The sequence below is a fragment of the Oncorhynchus nerka genome, linkage group LG3, assembly GCF_034236695.1.
Source record: "Oncorhynchus nerka isolate Pitt River linkage group LG3, Oner_Uvic_2.0, whole genome shotgun sequence".
Classification (NCBI taxonomy): Eukaryota; Metazoa; Chordata; class Actinopteri; order Salmoniformes; family Salmonidae; genus Oncorhynchus; species Oncorhynchus nerka.
This window is the reverse complement of record NC_088398.1, coordinates 69,135,479-69,147,893: the sequence shown is the minus strand read 5'-3', so window position 1 is coordinate 69,147,893 and position 12,415 is coordinate 69,135,479. Positions and strand designations below refer to the sequence as shown.

Here is a 12,415-nt window from a genome sequence, read left to right as displayed (position 1 = left end):
GCAGCCATAAAGCGCCATAGATGAGCTCCTCTCCTGGGTTGGGGTTAGGTAGCAGCCATAAAGCGCCATAGATGAGCTCCTCTCCTGGGTTGGGGTTAGGTAGCAGCCATAAAGCGCCATAGATGAGCTCCTCTCCTGGGTTGGGGTTAGGTAGCAGCCATAAAGCGCCATAGATGAGCTCCTCTCCTGGGTTGGGGTTAAGAAGCAGCTGGTTCATTGTCAAGCCATGCCCTTATCCTTCTTACCAGGTGAGCGACCACCCTAACACCATTAAAGGGATACTTTGGGATTTTAACAATGAGGCCCTTTATCTACTTCCCCAGAGTCAGATGAACTCATGGATACCATGTTAATGTCTCTGTGTCCAGTATGAAGGAAGTTAGAGGTAGTCTGGCGAGCCAATGATTGGAAGTCTATGGGTATCATCACAACTTCACACGAACCTACACACACTTACAGATAAAGCCAGCATGGATCTCACATGACCCTCAGAAACACACACACACACATACACACACAAATTTAAATAGGTTCTCTGGCACAAAATTAGTATCAGCCAATTAAAATCTCTCTCTTTCTTCAGCCTTGCACACAACACACTGCTATTGCGTTTCTCGTGGCCAGTGATTTTAAAGCAGGGAAATTGAAATCCTTTTTAGCTCATTTTTACCAGCATGTCACCTCTAGACAACTCTAAACCACACTTATTCCACACACAAGGCTCTGCCCCGCCCTCCTTTTGGCAAATCAATCCATAACTCTATCTTTCTGCTTCCTGCTTACAAAAAAACAAAAACTTAGAGAGGATATCATGTTAATTACTATTGAAATAATATGACTACAGGTTCATCTGCCTCAGCTACAGCCCATTCTGGTGAGAAGCTGCTATAGACCACCAAGTGCTAACAGTCCGTATCTGGATAACGTGTGAAATGCTTGATAATGTATGTGACATCAACAGATAGATAGATTTTCTGGGTGATTTAAATATTGACTGGCTGCCCACTTAAGAGAAAGCTTATTTAACTAGTGCTTGCAACCTGGTTCAGGCTATCAGTCAACCTATCAGGGTAGTTACAAACAGCACAGGAATGAAATCATCAACATGTATTGATCACATCTTTATTAATGCTGCAGAAATTAGCTTTGAAAGTAGTATCCAGAGCCATTAGATGTAGTGATCACAATATAGTAGCCATATCTAGGAAAACCAAAGTTCCAAAGGCTGGGCCTGATATAGTGTATAAGAGTTCATAGAAGACATTTTGTAGGGATTCCTATGTTGTTGATGTAAAGAATGTGTGTTGGTCTGTGGTGTGTAATGAGAAGCAACCAGACGCTACACTTGCCACATTTACGAAATTGCTTATCACAGTTACTAACAAGCATGCACACATTAAGAAAATTAAGAAAAACAGTTACATCCCTGTGGATTGATGAGGAATTGAAAAATAGAGAGGGATGAGGTAAAATAAATGGCAAATCATTCTGGCTGCACAACTGATTGGCAAATGTTCTGCAAATTGAGAAATCATGTGATTAAACTGAATAAAAAGAAGAAGAAACTACACTATGAAACAAAGGAAAATGACAAAGAATGATAGTAAAAAGCTTAGGAGCACCTTAAATAACATTTTGGGTAAAAAGGCCATTTTCATTATTTATTATTTATTTATTTATTTATATTCACAAAACCCACTGATATTGCCAACTACTTTAATGATTTTGTTCATTGGTAAGATTAGCAAACTTAGGCATGACATGCCAGCAACAAATGCTGACACTACACATCCAAGTATATCTGACCAAATTATGAAAGACAAGCATTGTAATTTTGAATTCTGTAAAGTGAGTGTGGAAGAGGTGAAAAAATATTGTTGTCTATCAACAATGACAAGCCACCTGGGTCTGACAACTTGGATGGAAGATTACTGAGGATAATAGCGGATGATATTGCCACTCCTATTTGCCATATCTTCAATTTTAGCCTACTAGAAAGTGTGTGCCCTCAGGCCGGGAGGGAAGCAAAAAGTCATTCCTCTACCTAAGAATAGTAAAGCCCCCTTTACTGACTCAAATAGCTGACCAATCAGCCTGTTACCAATGCTTAGTACATTTTTGGAAAAAGGTTTGACCAGATACAGTGCTATTTTACAGTAAACAAATTGACAACAGACTTTCAGCACATTCAACAAGCACAGCACTTACACAAATGGCTGATGATTGGCTGAAAGAAATTGATGATAAAAAAATTGTAGGGGCTGTTTTGTTAAACTTCAGTGCGGCTTTCGACATTATCGATCATAGTCTGTTGATGGAAAAACGTATGTGTCATGGCTTTACACCCCCTACTATATTCTGGATAAAGAGTTACTGTACTTGTCTAACATAACACAGAGGGTGTTCTTTAATGGAAGCCTATCCAACATAATCCAGGTAGAATCAGGAATTCCCCAGGGCAGGTGTCTAGGCCCCTTACTTTTTTCAATCTTGACTAACGACATGCCACTGTCTTTGAGTAAAGCAGTTAGTTTCAGAATGGGTGGCAAGGAATTAGTTATTCCCAAATATTAAAACAATTAAAGCATTGCATTTGAGACAAATCATTCATTAAACCCTAAACCTCAACCAAATCTTGTAATGAATAATGTGGAAATTGAGCAAGTGACTAAACTGCTTGGAGTAAGTCTGGATTGTAAACTGTCATGGTCCAAATACAACAGTAGCTAAGATGGGGAGAAGTTTGCCAATAATAAAGCACTGCTCTGCCTTCTTAACAGCATTATCAACAAAGTAGGTCCTAGTTTTGTCGCTCCTGGACTACTGTTCAGTCGTGTGGTCATGTGCCACCAAGAGGGACTTCAATTAGCTCAGAAAACAGGGCAGCACGGCTGTTCCTTAGATGTACACAGAGAGCTAACATTAATAATATGCATGTCACTCTCTCCTGGCTCAAAGTGGAAGAGAGACTGACTTCATTCCTACTTGTATTTGTGAGAGGTATTGACATGTTGAATGCACCAAGCTGTCTGTTTGAACTATTGGCACACAGCTCAGACATCAGTGCATACCCCACAAGACATGCCACCAGAGGTCTCTTCACAGTCCCCATGTCCAGAACAGACTATGGGAGGCGCACAGTACTACATTGAGCCATGACTACATGGAACTCTATTCCATATCATGTAACTAATGCATGCAGTAAAATAAAATTTGATTTAAAAAAACAGATATAAATACACCTTATGGAACAGAGGGACTGTGAAGCAACACAAACATAAGCACAGACACATGCATACACACACACGATAACATATACACTATACACACATGTACACATGGATTTTGTGTTGCAGATATGTGGTAGTAGAGTAGGGGCCTGAGGGCACACACTTATTAATGTATTGTGAAATCTGTTGTGAATGTATTGTAATGTTTCTAAAAATTGTACAATTGCCTTAATTTTGCTGGACCCCAGGAAGAGTACATTTACATTTACATTTAAGTCATTTAGCAGACGCTCTTATCCAGAGCGACTTACAAATTGGTGCGTTCACCTTAAGACATCCAGTGGAACAGCCACTTTACAATAGTGCATCTAAATCTTTTAAGGGGGGTGAGAAGGATTACTTTATCCTATCCTAGGTATTCCTGAAAGAGGTGGGGTTTCAAGTGTCTCCGGAAGGTGGTGATTGACTCCGCTGTCCTGGCGTCGTGAGGGAGTTTGTTCCACCATTGGGGGGCCAGAGCAGCGAACAGTTTTGACTGGGCTGCGCGGGAACTGTACTTCCTCAGTGGTAGGGAGGCGAGCAGGCCAGAGGTGGATGAACGCAGTGCCCTTGTTTGGGTGTAGGGCCTGATCAGAGCCTGGAGGTACTGAGGTGCCGTTCCCCTCACAGCTCCGTAGGCAAGCACCATGGTCTTGTAGCGGATGCGAGCTTCAACTGGAAGCCAGTGGAGAGAGCGGAGGAGCGGGGTGACGTGAGAGAACTTGGGAAGGTTGAACACCAGACGGGCTGCGGCGTTCTGGATGAGTTGTAGGGGTTTAATGGCACAGGCAGGGAGCCCAGCCAACAGCGAGTTGCAGTAATCCAGACGGGAGATGACAAGTGCCTGGATTAGGACCTGCGCCGCTTCCTGTGTGAGGCAGGGTCGTACTCTGCGGATGTTGTAGAGCATGAACCTACAAGAACGGGCCACCGCCTTGATGTTAGTTGAGAACGACAGGGTGTTGTCCAGGATCACGCCAAGGTTCTTAGCGCTCTGGGAGGAGGACACAATGGAGTTGTCAACCGTGATGGCGAGATCATGGAACGGGCAGTCCTTCCCCGGGAGGAAGAGCAGCTCCGTCTTGCCGAGGTTCAGCTTGAGGTGGTGATCCGTCATCCACACTGATATGTCTGCCAGACATGCAGAGATGCGATTCGCCACCTGGTCATCAGAAGGGGGAAAGGAGAAGATTAATTGTGTGTCGTCTGCATAGCAATGATAGGAGAGACCATGTGAGGTTATGACAGAGCCAAGTGACTTGGTGTATAGCGAGAATAGGAGAGGGCCTAGAACAGAGCCCTGGGGGACGCCAGTGGTGAGAGCGCGTGGTGAGGAGACAGATTCTCGCCACGCCACCTGGTAGGAGCGACCTGTGAGGTAGGACGCAATCCAAGCGTGGGCCGCGCCGGAGATGCCCAACTCGGAGAGGGTGGAGAGGAGGATCTGATGGTTCACAGTATCGAAGGCAGCCGATAGGTCTAGTAGCTGCTGCCTTGGCATCAAATTGTCAAAGACTCCAGCCACCCAAACAATAGTCTGTTCTCTCTGCTACCATAGAGCAAACAGTTCCAGGGCACCAAGTCTGGAAACAACAGGACCTTTGAACAGCTACCCCCAAGCCGTAAGGCTGCTCAACAACACTGCTAAATAACTCATCAAATGGCTACGCGAATTGCCTGCATTTACCTTTTTTACTAACTCTCTCGCACTGACTCTATGCACAAACATTGGACACTACCCACACTCACACATACTTACACTTTGACCACAACACCCATATACACACACACACACACACACACATAACATGCACACACAAGCATACTGATGTCATACACACACACACATTTTCACACTCACCACATACGCTCCTGCTACTGCTCCACATACACTCCTGCTACTGCTCCACATACACTCCTGCTACTGCTCCACATGCACTCCTGCTACTGCTCCACATGCACTCCTGCTACTGCTCCACATACACTCCTGCTACTGCTCCACATACACTCCTGCTACTGCTCCACATACACTCCTGCTACTGCTCCACATGCACTCCTGCTACTGCTCCACATGCACTCCTGCTACTGCTCCACATACACTCCTGCTACTGCTCCACATACACTCCTGCTACTGCTCCACATGCACTCCTGCTACTGCTCCACATGCACTCCTGCTACTGCTCCACATGCACTCCTGCTACTGCTCCACATGCACTCCTGCTACTGCTCCACATGCACTCCTGCTACTGCTCCACATGCACTCCTGCTACTGCTCAGTCTTATCTATCCTGTTGCCCAGTCACTTTACCCTCAGCTATGCGTACATAGCTACCTCAATTACCTCGTACCCCTGCACATCGACTCGGTACTGGTATTTCCTGTGTATAGCCATGTTATTTTTTACTCGTTATTGTTATTCAATATTCACTATGTATTTATTCCTCGTGTCACTATTTCTATTTGATCTTCTTTATCTTTATCTCTGCATTGTTGGAAATGGCCCATGAGTAAGCATTTCACTGTCGTTTACGAAGCATGTGACAAACACGTTTTTATTCGATAAGCTAATAATATTATTAATAAGCAATATTACATGGACATGTACACCTTTTATACCTTTTATAAAGGAACTCAGTCTGGCTTTAAACGTACTCTTGAGGGCCTCCTGAGTGGCGCAGTGGTCTAAGGCAGTGCATCGCAGTGCTAGCTGTACCACTAGAGATTCTGGGTTTGAGTCCAGGCTCTGTCGCAGCCGGCCGCGACCGGGAGACTCATGGGGAGGCGCACAATTGGCCCAGCGTCGTCCGGGTTAGGGGAGGGTTTGGCTGGCAGGGATGTCCTTGTCCCATTGCTCACTAGCGATTCCTGTGACGGGCTAGGCAGCAGTGCACGCTGACACGGTTGCCACGTGCACAGTGTTTCCTCTGACACATTGGTGCGGCTGGCTTCCGGGTTAAGTGGGCATTGTTTCAAGAAGCAGTACGGCTTGGTTGGGTTGTGTTTCAGAGGCTATCGACCTTCGCCTCTCCCGAGTCCATACAGGAGTTGCAGCGATGAGACAAGACTGTAACTACCAATTGGATACACAAGGTGCACAAGAATGCACCTTGTGTATCATCAGGGTAGTGCATCATCAGTTCCTCTTGTCATGTTAGTCATTGCATAGAGAGCTATTTATATATTATTTAGAAATGTCCTGATCAACTAGCCTATGTCAGCTAATGTTTTTTTAGTAGATAGATATTTTTGTCATTATTTGGTAACTGAAAAATCACTTGAATACACATTAGACATACCAAAATGTATAGAATTGCAATACATTTAGCTTTAAAACAGCTAAATGTTCTTTGCACCCCATGACAAAATGTGTAGAATTGCAGGAAATAAGCTTAAAACCTGCACAATTTTCTCCACCATCAAGAGGGGTGTGAACAGTTTGTGTCATGAACAGTGCCTGTGAACATATAAATAGACGTGGTAAAAGTGTGAGAACCCCCTGGTCTAGATGACTGTTGTTTGACAAATCCATAAGGCTCTTTGTTTTTTAAATTAATGTTAAATGTACATGTTTTTTCCATAAAAGCACATGGATGTGTGTGAAACAGATAAACAAGTAGGATTTTGTCATATTTGAAAAAACGTGAAAACGTTGTCTAATGTTAGTAGTAGCTAGTAGCCTAGTCAAGGATGCATCAATGCAATATTGGCACACACCATTTTGTCACAGACCAACGAAACAAAAGTAAACCTTGAATCTTTAGGTTTTAAATATCCCTGTAGTGGCTAGGGTTGACTTATTTCAAAAAATGCCATTGGTTGGTGGATACAAAGTCTAAGATCTTTGATAGGCTTATGAAGAATTTGTGATCAGTGCCACCTGTTGAGGTTAGCATATGGCTGACGTGTGCCATGTTATCTGATGGAAACAGCTTCAATTTAGCTTTCTGTTGCCTGCAAGTAAATCAACGAATTGAATTGGCTGATATGCATTTTGTGCCAGAGAATCTGTTTAAATGGAAATGGTTGCTTATGTTCGCAAGTATGGACACACACACAAACACTCAAGACTAGGTTATCCTTAACCACAGAGCTAGGGTCAGATTACTAGCCTACTGGCTATACACATCCAAGACTACAGGTAAGGGTCTATACTCACCCTTGGGCATCCTTCTGAAACCTGAAAACAAATAAAAAACTAGATCTCAGGCGTCCCGAGTGGAGCAGCGGTCTAACACACTGCATCGCAGTGCTAGAGGTGTCACTACAGACCCAGGTTCGATCCCGGGCTGTATTACAACCGGCCGTGATCGGGAGTCCCATAGGGCGGTGCACAATTGGCCCAGTGTCATACGGGTTAGGGGAGGCTTTGGCCGGGGGGCTTTACTTGGCTCATCGCGCTCTAGTGACTCCTTGTGGCGGGCTGTGCGCCTGCAGGCTGACGCCAGTCGTCAGGTGAACAGTGTTTCATGTGCGGCTGGTTTCCCGGTTAAGCGGGCGGGTATTAAGAAGTGTGGTTTTGCAGGTCATGTTTCGGAAGACGCATGACTCGACCTTCGCCTTCCGAGCCCGTTGGGGAGTTACAGCGATGAGACAAGATAGAAAAGGGGGTAAAATACACAAAATTAAATAAATGAAAATAGATCACAGACTCTAAATATGACCTCCCTATTTGACCTCTAGGTTTTATGGGTATCATAACTCATACTGTGGTACTCTATCAAGGGAGGATGGGCTCATGATAAAGACTGAAATGGAGTAAATGGAATGGGATCAAACACAGGAAACCATGTGTTTGATGTATTTAATACTATTCCAATCTTTAAACTCCAGCCAATACTATGACCCCGTACTCCACAACTAAGATGCCACCAACCTCCTGTGTTCTCTATAGCCCTACCGTTTATGCATTCGAATGGCTGATGCGCTTCCCTCAATTCTTTACTTTTATTGTAATGCCAGACACTCAAGATTGTAAAACGCTGACAATTGCGCAACAATTTGAGTTGAGGAATAAATCACACAGAAGTGAAAAGCTGGGACCCTGCTCTTTTCAATAATTGCAGTCAGAACTGTTGTATTTTCCCAAGATTGCATTTGGGAATATTGTGCAGCGACTGAGTTTATTAGAACCCATTTCTTCCCTTGCACCAATCAGCTGTGTGCGGAGTTGCACACACTTGCTACCAGACAGGTTATATTAAGCTGATAAATAAATAACATAGCTCATGAACAGCTTCTAAATAATTATATAGGCCTAGACTACATAATAGTATTACTCGGCCCTTTGTATTTAACCAACAAGAGATTTATGTAACTAATGTTTATGTCTTGACAAGCAAGCAGCTCCATAATGTCGGCCTGTGTAAATCTTTCTGTGTCTGATATGAAAAAAGACTAAAGCAGGTGGAGGACTTTTGAATGCGAGGGCCGATGTTCAACTCTGAGTCGATACGCTTCCCGCCTCCGGCTGGCTTTACTCAAGACTGAGAGGGAAGGTTCTGACATTCTTACTTCCACTTGGAAACCGAATGCTGGTTGATAACAAAAAGCTGGATTAAATACCAATACATTTTTTGTTGTTGTGTTGGAGTTTTAACATGTTGGCTACTGACCCAAGCGAACCATATGAAAACTTGATTAACTGGCCCGGGGAGCTCGGCAGATGTTGCCAGGCCAGCCAGTCTCCTGAGATAATCCACTCCCTGTAGGCTACTCCACGTCATGTGCCAAAGAAATAACACCACCTGCTGTAGAAGACAGATTTTGGGCCCAGTCATTCCTCTTGCTTTGTAAATACTGGATCTCTATGACAAGACACATCATTCAATGTCGGCAAAATCGGGCCAGTCATGTATGACATATCGCGTGTGAGTAACGGACGGACATGGAACGGAGACCGATCCACGGTCCCCTCCCCGATTTCATGGTGGGGACAACTAAACACACTTTATCTAAAGAAATTATGTTTGACAAAGATCAGGTGAGAAGGTCAGGTCAGTGTATCAAATCAATGGCCTACACCACACAGGTGTGTGTGTTTTATCCAACTCTTCAGATTATTGCTGTCATGCCATACACATGTCCAGTATAGCATTTCAATGATAGCTAAGGGAGTTGGCTGAACTAAATCACATCCTAATGTGACCAGGACCAGGCAAATACACCACTACAGTAGAGACTGACCTGAACTCCAGCACAGTCACACTCTTCAAGCCTGGCAGTCCCCCCAGAGCATCTTCTATCTGCAAACACAACGAGGTCACCTTGAGTTCAACAGTTAATTCTGAGGATATTGCTAGTTTGTGTCCTCTTTTTATTTATTTATTTTATTTAACCGTTATTTTATAGCTCTTTTTAATTCCGTTATTTTACTTTAATTCCATTATTTTACTTGTAGATTTGTGTGTATTGTTGTGAATTGTTAGACACTACTGCAATGTTGGAGCTAGGAACTCAAGCATTTCACTACAACCACAATAACATTTGCTAAATATGTGACCAATACAATTTGGTTTGATTTGATTTGATTTCTAGCATGGCCATCTAGTGACTACTCACTCAGACCTCTGATTGAACCTTGTTGCTGGATGCTAGTGAGTGTTTTGTGAAGAGAACCATGGTTTTGCTGACTCATGGACCCAGCATTATGGAACACCTCCTCAGTGACAAAGTTTAATTACGTTTCAGTGTGCCAACAACCCTGCCATTACACCCTCTCCTACCTTTCCCAATCAATGTGGCAAATACCCTGCTTTTGCAATCACTATTACTCTGACACACTTGGCAACACAGCCAACTTCTTTAATCGTCAGATGTCCGTCCCTCTCCTCCTCCTGTCTCTCTCCTTCTTTCATTGTCTATCTCCCTCCCCCTTTCCATACACAGAATGATAAAAGTTTAATAGCCGTGGGAATTAGGGGTGCTGAAGGCGCTGCACTGTGCACCCCATCCGTCTAACTACTTCCCGCGGGCTATGGACAGAGTAATAATGAGTACATTAACGGCTTCCAGGGGAGAGTCGAAAACATCTTATTTTCCCAGCAGCAGTAAAATGTCTGACCTATTTGTTCTCAGTCAAAAAGCCTTGATGGTGGAGGAAAGTTATTTGTGTGTGAGTGAGTGTGTGTGTCCTGCTTTCTCTATTCCAGTCTCTCTTGCGGCCTCAAGCTACATCATAAACTCTAACTTTCAGCATCTTTTCACACAGAGTATGCAGTATGCCTAGTGTACAATACCAACAGTCAAATGAAGGGAATTTAAAACTGTGTGGGTTCTTTATAGTGCCCTGACTGTGTGTGTTAAAATGAATAACTCTGGCCTCAGAGCCTACAAACAAAGTGATGGATTAGGAGATGGCAGAAGAGGACAAAGGGGATGGAGAGAGTAGAAAAGGTTGAGGGAGGATTAGAGAGAAGATTTAGAGGAGATACAGATGACAGGAGGAGCGAGATGAAAGGATAGTGAGAAAGGAGAAGGAAAGAGTGGAAGAAATAAGAGGAGTACTGTAAAGGAGTGAAGTGGAGAATTGAGAGAAGGAACGCTGAAAGAGAAAGGAACAGCCCATTAGCAGCCTTAAAACCTCATTCTGGCACATTCTTTACAAAAAAGGTCAAATGCAGCTAATGTTTTTCTCAATACATTGCTGTCAATGGGAAAAGATGATTGTCACAGGGTTGATGTTTATCAATACATTGCAGTCAATGGGAAAAGATGATTGTCACAGGGTTGATGTTTATCAATACATTGCAGTCAATGGGAAAAGATGAGTGTCAGATGGTTGATGTCTAAGTGAATACCTTGCATTCAATAAGGAAAGATGAACATCACAATACGGACGCATAGAGAAAGACTTCATAGACATGACGCTCCTCTCTCGCACTGTACCTCCCTCTTTCTCCTCCCTCTCTCTCTTTCCCCCCTCCCAACTTTACCCTCTCTCCCTCTGTCTCCCCTCTCTCCCTTCTCCTCATTTTATCTCCTTCCTTCTTTCCCCCCTCCTCTCGCCTCCCTCCTCTCGCTTCCTCCTCTCGCTCCCTCCCCTCGCCTCCCACCTCTCGCTCCCTCCCCTCGCCTCCCACCTCTCGCTACCTCCCCTCGCCTCCCACCTCTCGCTCCCACCTCTCGCTCCCTCCTCTCGCTCCCTCCCCTCGCCTCCCACCTCTCGCTCCCTCCCCTCGCCTCCCACCTCTCGCTCCCTCCCCTCGCCTCCCACCTCTCGCTCCCACCTCTCGCTCCCTCCCCTCGCCTCCCACCTCTCGCTCCCTCCTCTCGCTCCCTCCTCTCGCTCCCTCCTCTCGCCTCTCGCCCCCTCCTCCCGCCTCTCGCCCCCAGGCAGGCAGGCAGGCAGACAGACTCTAAACCTTAGCCTAGCTGTCCACATCCCGGCTCAACCCCAGCCATAACCATAACACATTTGCCTTCACATTTTGGCTCAGCTCTTGGAGTTAGGGTTGAGCTGGGATGTGGACAATAAGTTAGTGTTGGGTTATGGCTAGCATTAGGGTTGAGATGAGAGTGAACATGAAGCGAGGTTTAGGGTTGAGCTGGGAGTGGACATGAAGCGAGGGTTAGGGTTGAGCTGGGAGTGGACATGAAGCTAGGGTTAGGGTTGAGCTGGGAGTGGACATGAAGCGAGGGTTAGGGTTGAGCTGGGAGTGGACATGAAGCTAGGGTTAAGGTTGAGCTGGGAGTGGACATGAAGCTAGGGTTAAGGTTGAGCTGGGAGTGAACATGAAGCGAGGGTTAGGGTTGAGCTGGGAGTGGACATGAAGCGAGGGTTAGGGTTGAGCTGGGAGTGGACATGAAGCTAGGGTTAGGGTTGAGCTGGGAGTGGACATGAAGCTAGGGTTAAGGTTGAGCTGGGAGTGGACATGCAGCTAGGGTTAAGGTTGAGCTGGGAGTGGACATGAAGCTAGGGTTAAGGTTGAGCTGGGACTGGACATGAAGCTAGGGTTAAGGTTGAGCTGGGAGTGGACATGAAGCTAGGGTTAAGGTTGAGCTGGGAGTGAACATGAAGCTAGGGTTAGGTTGGGGCTAGGGTTATGGTTGAGCTGGGAGTGAACATGAAGCTAGGGTTAGGTTGGGGCTAGGGTTATGGTTGAGCTGGGAGTGAACATGAAGCTAGGGTTAGGTTGGGGCTAGGGTTA

The 12,415-nt window shown here is 45.1% G+C and overlaps 1 protein-coding gene across 1 annotated transcript in view; it reads right to left on the bottom strand.

The window, feature by feature from the left end:
- LOC115116665 (interphotoreceptor matrix proteoglycan 2-like) overlaps positions 1-12,415 on the bottom strand; it is a 94,472-nt gene that overhangs the window by 54,623 nt on the left and 27,434 nt on the right. The window contains exons 8-9 of the mRNA XM_065015072.1: positions 9,453-9,511; positions 7,426-7,446 (exon numbers count right to left, since the gene is read on the bottom strand). Coding sequence (XP_064871144.1) covers positions 7,426-7,446; positions 9,453-9,511 — 80 coding nt within the window. The remainder of the gene's footprint in view (positions 1-7,425; positions 7,447-9,452; positions 9,512-12,415) is intronic.